This window comes from Limanda limanda, chromosome 13, assembly GCF_963576545.1.
Source record: "Limanda limanda chromosome 13, fLimLim1.1, whole genome shotgun sequence".
NCBI classification, from domain to species: Eukaryota; Metazoa; Chordata; class Actinopteri; order Pleuronectiformes; family Pleuronectidae; genus Limanda; species Limanda limanda.
Genome location: NC_083648.1, coordinates 14,672,046 through 14,683,855, shown reverse-complemented (window position 1 = coordinate 14,683,855; position 11,810 = coordinate 14,672,046). Strand labels below are relative to the sequence as shown.

Genomic DNA, 11,810 nt, shown 5'->3' with positions numbered 1-11,810 from the left:
AAGTCTTTTTTGTGTTACAAGAATATATATTTTTTATCTGCACAAAAAGTAAATGGTGTTTAAATCTGAGTTTTCTTAAACAGATGATAGACATAATAATAATAATAATAATTATATTGATAATAGTAATAAAAAAATGCTGCAAATACCTTCATCACAACCAAATACAGAAATGTGCAGCACATCATGAGCCATAGACCTTAAATAAAGATGGACAACATGACAGCTATAAAATGAAGCCAAATCATCTTGATCACCTCCTAGTGGCTAGCTGCGGTATAGGTCATAAGCCCTGCCTCCTCTATGTGAGCAAATAAGAAATGCGCCAAACTAAAAAGTCAAATAAATGTTTTCTGATGTAGTTCTTATCACGTGTCCAATTGTTAATTTCCCCATTAAGTTTGGTATTAATTAGTTATTTGATGCTTTAAAAAAAAACTGATACTGATTCACGATGGGTCAAGCATGTGAACTTGAACTGTGCAGACTTCGCTCCAAATGATGTCAAAAGCACAAGATGGCAGCACCCGTGCCTCGTATATTTTGGCTTCATTTTTATACATTGAGGAAATGTAGATCTACAGAATATGATTTCAACATGAGACTGCTGCATTTTCAGGAACATGAAATGACATAGCACAAAACACATGATCGAGTTTGGGTAAATTTTACAACCACCCAAAATAATCTCATTGAGAGCAGGTTGGTGCAACACAAACTGTGACAACTCCTGCAGGTTTCTGTGCATGTATGTGATGCTGCAGCAGAGTTATGCAACCCTCAGCCCGCTGCACTTCAGGTACACTCATCTGAGTGATGCCCAGTGGGAGAAGCCACAAAACCTCTCAGGCTGCAGGCTTGTGATAGTGGGAGTGGGCGCGTGTAGTGGAGAACAGGATCTAACCGCGTCTCTCTGATGCTGGGTCCGCTGAGAGCGATGCGGACTCCCGGGTTCCGGTCTGAGATGCTGGGGAAGGATCTGCCACAGATTCCTCTGCATAGTGGAGGCTCCACCACAGACCACGTGAGAGGCGCATCCACACACCGGCTCACCCCCCCCTGCTGACATGGACCCCGGGACACTGTCCACTCGCTGCTGCGCACAGACGGACGTGGAGGGAGGGAGACACTCTTTCTGATCGTTTCTTTCTTTCCATTTCCCTCCTTCTCTCTCTCTCTCTCTCTCTCTCTCTCTCTCTCTCTCTCTCTCTCTCTCTCTCTCTGTCTCTCTCTCTCTCTTTCTCTCTCTCTCTCTCTCTCTCTCTCTCTCTCTCTCTCTCTCTCTCTCTCTCTCTCTCTCTCTCTCTCTCTCTCTCTCTCTCTCTCTCTGTCTTCTCCTCTCCTCTCCTCCCCAGCCCAAGTGTTAGTTAGAGAGGGGAGGGTATACGATGGCTTGGCCGTGCATCAGCAGAGTGTGCTGCCTGGCTCGCTTCTGGAACCAGTTCGACAAATCGGACCTGTCCGTGCCGCTCACCATCCAGAACTACTCGGACCTCGGCGAGCAGGAGGTGCGCTCCGTCACCAAGCAGCTCTCCTTCTTGGAGCGCGCACCCGGGAATAACTACTCGACCCCGGACGCGCGTAAGGACGTGGGGCCCCCCCATGCGCCCCTGGATGGCCCGGGGACCCGGGGATCGTTCAGGTCGGGGAGGGAGCCCAGCTACAAGCCCCGGGATGAGTACCACCCGCCCGGGGTGCCTTTCACCAGCATTACGCAATACAAGCAGGATTTCAAACCCTGGCCCATCCCCAAGAAAGAGAACTTCCCGTGGATTAGTGACGGGGGCAGCAGGGCGGACAGTGTGTCGGACAGCCCGGGGAACACTCACCCCAGCCTGGCACCGCCCGGGGAGGAGCGGGGCCGGGGGCAGAGATGGGGGGAGCAGCAGGTGGCGGAGGAGAGTAAAACCAGCTCCTACAGGTAGGAGGCATCCGGATGTGGGCCACTTCTGGCACCTCTGGCCTTCATGTGGCCCGGACTAACTGGATGTGAGCCCAAAGTGGCCCACTTGTAAAAAAGAGAATGTGGCCCCTACTATCTCAAAACAGATGTGGACCTTTTTGATAAACATGCGGTGCTCTAGACAACATTTTACTTGGATGTGAACCTAAAGTGGCCCATGTGGTAAATTATGAATATGGCCCAAATAGCGAAAAAACACTTTGGCACCTTTGGTGAACATGTGGCATTGCTATGGTTTACCAAATCTGGTAAACGGCCCGGACAACCCAAGTGCCATCATTCCACACGTTTATTGGGCAATTTTGCTCTGTGGGTTTGACCTGTTTCAGCACCTGTCGCTGTCCCCTCCAACGTGGAAACTGATGTCTGCAAGATTCACAGTTAATTCCCAAGTAGGGTGGTCCCAGGAAAGCCTGCATGAAGATGAGGTTATCAATAATTCTCTCACATTACGAGCCATTATGAGCCTTTCAACCTTTCTGGCTTGTGACCACAGAAGAAAAATTTTTCCTCTTATTAGGTTTAAATGAGTAAATATACCCTGTGATTCACATATTATATATATATTTTTCTCACATTGCAAGCTTGTCGTAAATTAAGCTTGCAAATAGTTCTCAATGTGGGGTGATCACCTAAAGGCCTATTCTGTAGATTTGAGTCATCACAAAACTCTGATAAAGTTTTTTAGTTGTGATATCGGGATTTTTAATCATGCATTACTCGATTAACTAGAAACCAGAAGGCTTCGCTCCCCAAGGTCTTGTCAATAACCTACAGATTATGCATATTCACATGTAGAATCTGTTGAGAGATAATAGTGGCTTTCATTACTTCTGGTCTACTGAACCTCACATCCTCACTTTTTTACATAGGCTTTACAAAATTGAGAGTTACATTCCAAGCACTCGGCATTACAACTTAACTGATGTTCGTACTATGTACTATAGTAGTATCCTCACATGCATCACTTCAAAAACAAGCCAGATACAAACTTGTGCCTGCTCGCTGCTCTGTCTCACTCTGATGCACCTCTCTTCCCCCAGGCAAGAGTACAGGCCGTGGACAGGGGCGACACCAGCCAAAAGTGCAAGAAGAAATACTCCAGCTCAGTACTCCAGCCCGGGGACAGAGGCCACCGACGTCCCACGAGAGACCAGCTACCAGGCTGCCTTCAACGGGGACTTCCAGAGATCCATGGGGTGGAGGTCTGCCGCCCCGAACACACAACCTGCTGGCGTCCCCCATCCCACCGCCGCTGTCCCCCAGCTCACCGCCGCTGTCCCCCAGCCCACCACCGCTGTCCCGCAGGCCGGCAGCTCACCCGGCGCCTCCAGCCTCCAGCAGAGCGCCGCACCTGAGAGGGCAGAGCTCAGCGGAATCACCAAAGGAGAGGTGAGCATAGACAGAAAGATGTCCTCTACATTATATATGTAATGTTAGTCACTTAGCTGAATGACTGATGTTAAGCACTCCTTCACTTAAGGAGCTGTAGGTTCAGAGAGTTCATTAAGATAATGTTCCCTCCTGAAAGTCATCTTCACTCATCTCTCTGGTGGCCTGTTGCTGTCGGGGCGTCTCAGTGATACAGCATTCTGTCCCTAAGCAGCTCAAAGTGACCCAGCTGTTTAAAACAGGCCATGGTCTATATGTTAGGTAACAGCCACACGCATCACTTCGACCTGGATAGAAGAAGCTGGATGAGAACAAAGAAGTTCTGTAAATGAGTAATGTGCTCCATTTGGGTCCTAAAATAAAACAAACCTGTAGACAGATATATTAACGTCTGTACTTAATGTGTCTCTGACCGCGGCTGCAGTTAGATACATATAAATACAAAACTAAATGGTTCTCGTCATTTTATTCTAACACTTATATATTATTAATGGCAAACAAGTTTGTCAAACCACAACACAGCACTTGTGTGGACAGATCGTTAATTCCAACAACAACACATGGATTTCTCCAAATTCGACATTAAATTTATTAATAAAGAATGACAAATTGTTTGGAAACTGGAACTTTTGACCATGCAGGCACTTTTTTAACTTGATATTTTATTATACTAAAAAAAAATTCTTGGGGTTACTTTTTGTGCAATAAAGAGGAAAATGACATTGACCATCAAGGAAATGTGTTCTTTGAGAAACCAGAAATAAAATGTGCAAATTTTCATGTCTCAAAGCAGAATTGTGCTTATTCTCATTGACATGTTCATTTCAATGTCAAATATATAATGTCAATTTTTTCCCCCAAGTTTTAGTCATCATTTTTCAATGTTGCCCCAAAGACATAACAACAACATTTTAAAGCACAATCTGGATCTGTGCTCTGGGACGCAGTGAGACAGAAAGATGGGCGCACACAGAGACAGATGTAGAGGGAGATTGAAATTTGAAGCAAAACTAACTGCGACAACAAGGCGACGGGATTTGCTCGGGGAACTCATCAGTTCAGGCAGGTTGTTCCTGATTATTGAGAGATAAGGGGACAGATCCCCGTCTTTCCTCTTTCAGTGCAGGTCAGCTGTTGCGTGACAGTGAAAGGGAGACAGCTTTTGGGAATCTCCAGAGGTTTAGTGCCATCCCTCTTCCCCGCCTGCACCCGCTTGGTGCCATCTGCCAGAGGAGAGCTGGGCCAGGTCTGGGCTGGAGCTGGACAGGCGGGTTTGTCTTTTCACACAGAGAGTATCATCTCACTCTGAAAGGACTCAGGGAGGGATAGGAAACTTTCTGTTGTGGTGAAAATCTGTGTTTCTCATCTCTCCTCAGTTTCACGAAAAGGTGATAAGACAGCGTACTGCAATTTGCATAAGTGTCTGATTAATGACTGCACCATTAAGCCGTCATGTCTGTCAGTGTCCTGTGTGACGGTGATGGAGGTCGAAGTGGGAGATGTCAGCGGCAGGACACAGACTATTAATAACCCTGGCCCAGTTGGAGCGAGAGTTCACGGCACATTAAGGAGGGATGTGCTGCTGACAGTGTGTTCATCTGTGGGACTGAACACCACACACACACACACACACACACACACACACACACACACACACACACACACACACACACACACACACACACACACACACACACACACACACACACACACACACACACACACACACACACACACACACACACACACACACACACACACACACACACACACACACACACACACATCATTATAGGTCACCTTTTGATGACTTTACATATATCAGCTTTCGGCCCCAATTGGACGAGTTGGTCTAATTGATTTGTCTCTTGACTTTTAAAAGCGCCCGACCAATTTTTTTCACAGACACATTGGTATTGGCATTATGTTTGCTAAAATTAAGCCTTTTATTTTATGCAATAATAACAACGCAATTATATTTGGATTTTAAAATAAATTTAAGGCAAATTCAATATCCCTTTCATCGTTTTTGTGTTTTCTTTAGTTATTTAAATTTCATGAATAAACTCTATAACATCAAGCCCCAATTCAATAAGCACTTGATAACGACATCTTGTGAATCTTTTTCAATTTTATTCATAGATCGGCTTCAGTCAGTTTCATAATTTCTTTTACTCCCTAGTATTCACAGAGGCCCCTCAAAAATCCATACAAGTGGAGCTCTAGTTTTTAGTCTGAAATTTGTCCCCGAAGGTAGCCTATGACAGACTCTCTCTACACACACACACACACACACACACACACACACACACACACACACACACACACACACACACACACACACACACACACACACACACACACACACACACACACACACACACACACACACACAATGCTGTTTAACATGCATTCCATCAGTCAGACCACAATATGCCAGAGCAACATAAACTCGCCTGGCAGCAAATCAAGTTGATCTTAGATTATCCACCCCTGTCACCAGCGGCCCACTCCCTGCCAACTCATTACTGACTCACCAGCCCCCTGCAGAGGAGTCTGACCAAGCATTACACATCCCACTGCACTGTGCATTACGCTGGGTCATGACACCGGGCTGGTATTTTGTCTGGCGAGGTCAGGATCGGTCGCTGGACACATAACGACACCATACTGCCTTATCACCAGCAGCCACAGCTTCTTCATTCAGTGTGTGGAGCAGAGTCTATTCATTAAAAGACTTAATGGATAAGTCCCCAAATGAGCTGCTGAAATCAAAATCAATCTGCGCGTGATGATAAAATGAATTTCTCATTATTGCCCGAGTCAATCTGTCAAATTGTGTGCCCCCCCACACCTATAACCGATCAAATCCATCTCAGCAGATAAAGGCCGTCTCTAATTTGATCACACGCTGCAGACAAGTGACCGATTAGAGCTCCGTGCTGAGGCTTTTCACGATGAGAGAGAGCTGTGTTGTCTCGAACTCGCAGAACTCCAGAATGTGATTTAAAACATCCCGATGACATTGTTGTTGTTGTTGTGAGTTGTCGGATGATGAGAGAATGAAGCTCTGGTAAAAACCTGCAGCCCAGCTTGTCTGGCTCAAATGAGTGCAGCTCTGAACTGTCTGCACCATGTGTGTGTGTGTGTGTGTGTGTGTGTGTGTGTGTGTGTGTGTGTGTGTGTGAGAGAGACAAGGCAGATTTATGAGGATGGGCTGTTTAATCCGCAGTGTGTGCCTGTGTGTGTGTGTGTATGTGTGAGGGATGAGTGAGACAAAACTGCAGAATAGGGAACACATTTAACATGCAGAGTGGAGCCCTCAGTGGGAAACTCTCCTTACGACAAGTTCCTGGTTGTTTTATTGTCAGTTCAGATGCAGCGGCCCCATGACGTTTGGGATTGTTTTTCTCCCATAGCTCTCACACAATCCTGATTTACTTCTGAATGCTGTGTTTTCACCTGGCAGTGACACGGTGGGTGGAGGGGAAAGCTGCTCACAATGGTTTTAAACTGCAGGAAGAGGTTTATGCAACCTGCAGGGACAGTGTGGAACATGTGTGCACAGATTTGTTTGTCACTGCTAGAAGGGTTTAATACTAGATTCATACAATGTTGCAGCTACAAAAACTTTTTTTACATTCAGAACTTATATCGTCATCATACATGTGAAATTGCAAAGATGCTAAACATGATATACAACTGCAAGCTCGGAATAATTTCTGATCATTATTTCACAAGCTCAAAATATTAATGGCCCTTGTTTGAATCCCTAAGAAGAGACAGGAAACAGCTAGAAAGAGAGAACAAATGCCAAATGCCTAAAAACCATAAAACACACAAAAGACGACAGGAGATGTAGTAAAACTAAATATGAGACACAAAAGGCCTAAAAAAACAACACAGAGACGTATAAAAAACTAAAAAGAAATACAAAATGGCTAAAACAGGCTGGGTCTCATAAACTGTTTGCAGAAACAAATAGTTCCTATTTAGTATCACATCGGGATAATTAAAGTGGTTTATTTGTAACTATCATTATTCTCAAACCTCAGTCTGGACCACATTCAAATTCTCCCCCTCCCCTTGCAGCCACTTCACATCCTTCATCCATTGTTCTTTCCTCTGCCCCTTTACATAAACACTGCTCAAAAAGGAACACTTTTTTAACAGGGTATGGCATGAATTCAATTGCACTTTTTTGATAATTATCTGGTCAGTTAAGTAGCAGATGGGGTTGTTAATCAGTTTCAGCTGCATTGGTGTTGATGGAATTAACAACAGGTGCACTAGAGGGGCAACAATGAGACGACCCCCAAAATAGGAGTGGTTTTGCATGTGGAGGCCATTTCAAGTTTCTCCCTCTTGATCACTTCGACTGGTTTTCCATAAGTGTTGGCTTTAACAAGAGTCATTATCTCTACTGGGAGCATGAGGCGATTTCTTAACCCTACAGAAGTTGCACAGATTGTCCAACTCCTCCAGGATGGCACATCCATGCGTGCCGTTGCAAGGAGATTTGATGTGTCTCCCAGCATAATCTCCAGAACATGGAGGAGATTCCAGGAGACAGGCAGTTACTCTAGGAGAGCTGGAAAGGGCTGTAGAAGGTCCTCAACCCATCAGCAGGACCGATATCTGCTGCTTTGTGCAAGGAGGAACAGGTTGAGCACTGCCCGAGCCCTACAGAATGACCTCCAGCAGGCCACCGGTGTGAATGTCTCTGCCCAAACAGTCAGAAACAGACTTCATGAGGGTGGCCTCAGGGCGCGACGTCCTGTGGTGTGCCCTGTGCTCACTGCCCAGCAGCTTGGAGCTCGATTGGCATTTGCTATAGAACACCAGAATTAGCTTGTCCGCCACTGGCGCCCTGTGCTTTTCACAGATGAGAGCAGGTTCACCCTGAGCACCTGTGATAGACGTGAAAGGGTCTGGAGAAGCCAAGGAGAACGCTATGCTGCCTGCAACATCGTTCAGCATGACCGGTTTGGTGGTGGGTCAGTGATGGTCTGGGGAGGCATATCCATGGAGGGACGCACAGACCTCTACAGTCTAGAGAACGGCAGTCTTATTGCCATTAGGTATCGGGATGAAATCCTTGAACCCATGGTCAGACCCTACGCTGGTGCAGTAGGTCCTGGGTTCCTCCTGATGCACGATAATGCCTGGCTTCATGTGGCAAGGGTATGCAGGCAGTACCTGGAGGATGAAGAAATTGATGCAATTGAATGGCCCTCACGATCACCTGACCTACCCCGATAGAACACCTCTGGGACATTATGTTTCGGTCCATCAGATGCCGCCAGGTTGCTCCTCAGACTTTACAGGAGCTCACTGATGCCCTTAGACAGATCTGGGAGGACATCCCACAAGACACCATCTGTTGTCTCATTAGGAGCATGCCGCGACGTTGTCAAGCATGCATACAAGCACGTGGGGGCCACACAAGATATTGAGAAGCATTTTGAGTTGCAGAAATTGAATTTTGGCAAAATGGACAAGCCTGCCACATCACTTTTTCACTATGATTTTCGGGGGGTGTCTATAAAATTGAGCCCTCTGTAGGCTGAAAACGTTTATTTCCATCAAAGATGTGGCATCCTTTTGCTCCTAAGACATTAAACTGTCCATATCCGTATAAATATCCAACATAATTTTTTTTCACAATGAGATCTGATGTGTTTTCAAAGTGTTCCTTTAATTTTTTTGAGCAGTGTATATCCACCAGGAGCCAGACTCTCGCTCCTGTTTTTCTCTCCACTGTTTTTTCTCTTTCTTGGACTTCTCCTCCTTTTTTTCCCACGCTGCCCAGGACGACACTGAAAGGTGTCCTGTGCCAAATTGGCAAGGAGGAGAGGGGCAGGGAGGAGAGGAGAGGAGAGGAAAGGAGAGGGTGGCATTAACCGGAGTAGAAAGGCAAAAAAAAAAAAAGGCATAATGAAAAGAGACCAGGACAGGGAAGGGTGGGAAAAAGTCGAGGAGAGATAAATTGAGTTGCAGCATGTGATGGATAGGTGATGGGAGAATGAGAGCGAAAAAGGGGGTAGAGGGTGTTGGAGGTGGAGAGCACCATGTGATGGATTATCTGTTAAAGTGCAACGTTGCATCAGGTTGCTGGGCCGTTTTTGGCACCAATCTAATATAGAAGTGGGAGATGGGGAGAGGGAGAGAGGGAGAGAGGGAGAGAGGGAGAGAGGAGAGAGAGAGAGAGAGAGAGAGAGAGAGAGAGAGAGAGAGAGACCCGGGTGCTACACGGAGCAGAAAACACAGTGAGTGTGTTCAGTATGGAGGGAGGGAGGGAGGGGAGGGTGACACACCAATCTGAACAGCATGTACCTGCTTCCCTGCCACCCACTGTGTGCTCACACTCTAAAGAGCTGTTGGGACCAGGGCCGGGTCTAGGCAGGGGCAAGAGGGGGCCTGGCCCCCTCAAATAAATGTTGTGCCCCCTCAAACTAAATCCCAATTTATAATAATAATAATATAATAAAGCACAATGCCCCCTCAAGATTTGTGGCTGCCCCCTCATACATGCCTGTCTAGACCCGGCCCTGGTTGGGACAGAAAGTCTCTCCAAAGACCGAGAGATAAAAATGCTGCCACACACGCTCGGTGAAATATTGAAGCTTGGCATATTTTCAGTAACCTGTCGAATGATTGCTATAAATAGGAGAACACATTTGGCAGAAGTCACCTCAGGTTCGAATCCCAGCTTAACCAGGGTCTCTCTGCATGGTGTCTGCATGTTCTCTCCATGTTTGTGTCTGTTTACTATGTCTAAAGACAAACACAATGAGGTTTGGTTTTAGGGCTCCAGGGCCCCTCATGACCCTCAAAAGATAAGTGGTAAAGCAAATGTATTGATGAATGGAACTGCTGTTGCCAGTTGCAGAACTTTTGTTTCCATCATCTCCAAAAAGCTCACTTTTGGAGAACTGCTTTGTTTTGTGATCTCTATGTTTTTTTAAAAGCTCAAGGGGAAGTCAGAGGTTTTATTCTGATGGAAACCTGCCCAACTGCATGATCCACCCAGATTCTGGGTTGTCAGATGTCACTTTAAGCGTTATCAACACATGCTGCTAAGGCTGGCTGCTTGGAGTCTCTCAATCAAAACAAACCAGGAATTTTTTTGGGTGAATTGAAGAACCTAGATTGACTGTAGGTGCGATTGGATGGATAATGTAATGGTTGTTTGGCAATGTATCCTGTCCTTGAGATACGCTGACCTGTCCTAGTTGTACCCTGCTTCTTGCCAAATATCAGTGGTGATTGGCTCCACTGCCATCAAAGTAAAGGGGAATAAATAATGGACGGATGGAGACTTGCCACTTGTCCTAATTTGCCATTAGATTCTGGTCAGACTTTGAGAGCAGCAATGAGCAGGAAGTGGCAATCCAGTCCAAACCTCTTTCCTTCCGACAGCGGCCCTGATGCTTTCTGACGCCAAGGCCCGACCAGTCTCCTCTCATTTCACGGCTCCATTCTGAGCACCACAGCTGCCGCCCCCTCCGGTTTCATCTCTCCGATCATCTTAACACCTGCTGTTATAACTGTGTCTCCCTCTTCCTCTCTCTCATCCCAGGAGCATCTGGTGAGGACCAAGCTCTCCCCGAACCCGTCCGCCATCTTCCAGAGTGGATCGAGGGTCTTCAACATCTGAGGGCCGGTCTTGGTCTCCGTTTCAGAGGAATCAACGGGAGAATGTTTTCAGTCCATTCAACAACACACAAGAATCTATGCAAGGGAATGTATTGTTGTGAAGCGTGCGGAGCTGCAGCGACAGCATCCTGAGTGGAGATAGATAGATGCCCCCCCCTCCACCCTCGACCTTTACAATCCTCCCTGCCCCCTGTTGCTATGGAAATGAATATGCATGAAACAAAATAAGTCGGCGAAAAAAAAGAAGCTATTTTTTCTGTTTTCGCGTTAATTGACGCACAACAATGTGGCTGCTGTGTGTTTGAATGTGTGATTTTGTGTGTGTGTCTGTGTGCACATGCAGAATTGTCCAGTTAATGTACATCATGCTGTATCTGCTCCAACAATGAATGATAAGACGTTTGCTTCAAACTACCTTGTTGCCCTTTGGTGTTTGCTAGAAATCTGCTCGAACATTAAGTTATTTCCTCAGTATTCAGTTAGTTGACTCTTTTCAGAAAGTACTGTACCGTTTCTCATTTTGGAAATCTATTGTTTCAGAGAAGGAGTAAATGTATGATGTAAGTGAAATGACAATAAAAGAATATTAGATTCTTAGCACTTTCTATCACAGCTGGGTTTTTACAGCATCACACAGTTCTGGGCGGCATCAGTAGTGTACCAAGAGAGTGGTGATTACATTTAGCTGCTGTTATTCCACAGGTCACGTAAAAGTAGATGTTTTTATCAGCTCTAACATAAGAGCTTCTTCAATTCATTGAAAATGACAGGTTCAACACAAGGTAAGTTGGATAAA

General features: G+C 45.9%; 1 protein-coding gene across 1 annotated transcript; it reads left to right on the top strand.

Moving 5' to 3' along the window:
- Positions 1-1,388: 1,388 nt before the first annotated feature.
- map6d1 (MAP6 domain containing 1) lies at positions 1,389-11,015 on the top strand. The gene is made up of 3 exons (XM_061083614.1): positions 1,389-1,921; positions 3,007-3,355; positions 10,938-11,015. Exons 1-3 carry the CDS (start codon positions 1,389-1,391, stop codon positions 11,013-11,015), a joined length of 960 nt encoding a protein of 319 aa, XP_060939597.1.
- The last annotated feature ends 795 nt before the right edge of the window (positions 11,016-11,810 follow it).

What these genes read in the sequence shown, in the direction of transcription:
- map6d1 (XM_061083614.1), top strand. Translation starts at nt 1,389, where the DNA reads ATGGCTTGGCCGTGCATCAGCAGAGTGTGCTGCCTGGCTCGCTTCTGG. An exon ending in AGTAAAACCAGCTCCTACAG is followed by an intron (nt 1,922 to 3,006) that starts GTAGGAGGCATC and finishes CTCTTCCCCCAG; the next exon opens with GCAAGAGTACAGGCCGTGGA. An exon ending in GCGGAATCACCAAAGGAGAG is followed by an intron (nt 3,356 to 10,937) that starts GTGAGCATAGAC and finishes CTCTCATCCCAG; the next exon opens with GAGCATCTGGTGAGGACCAA.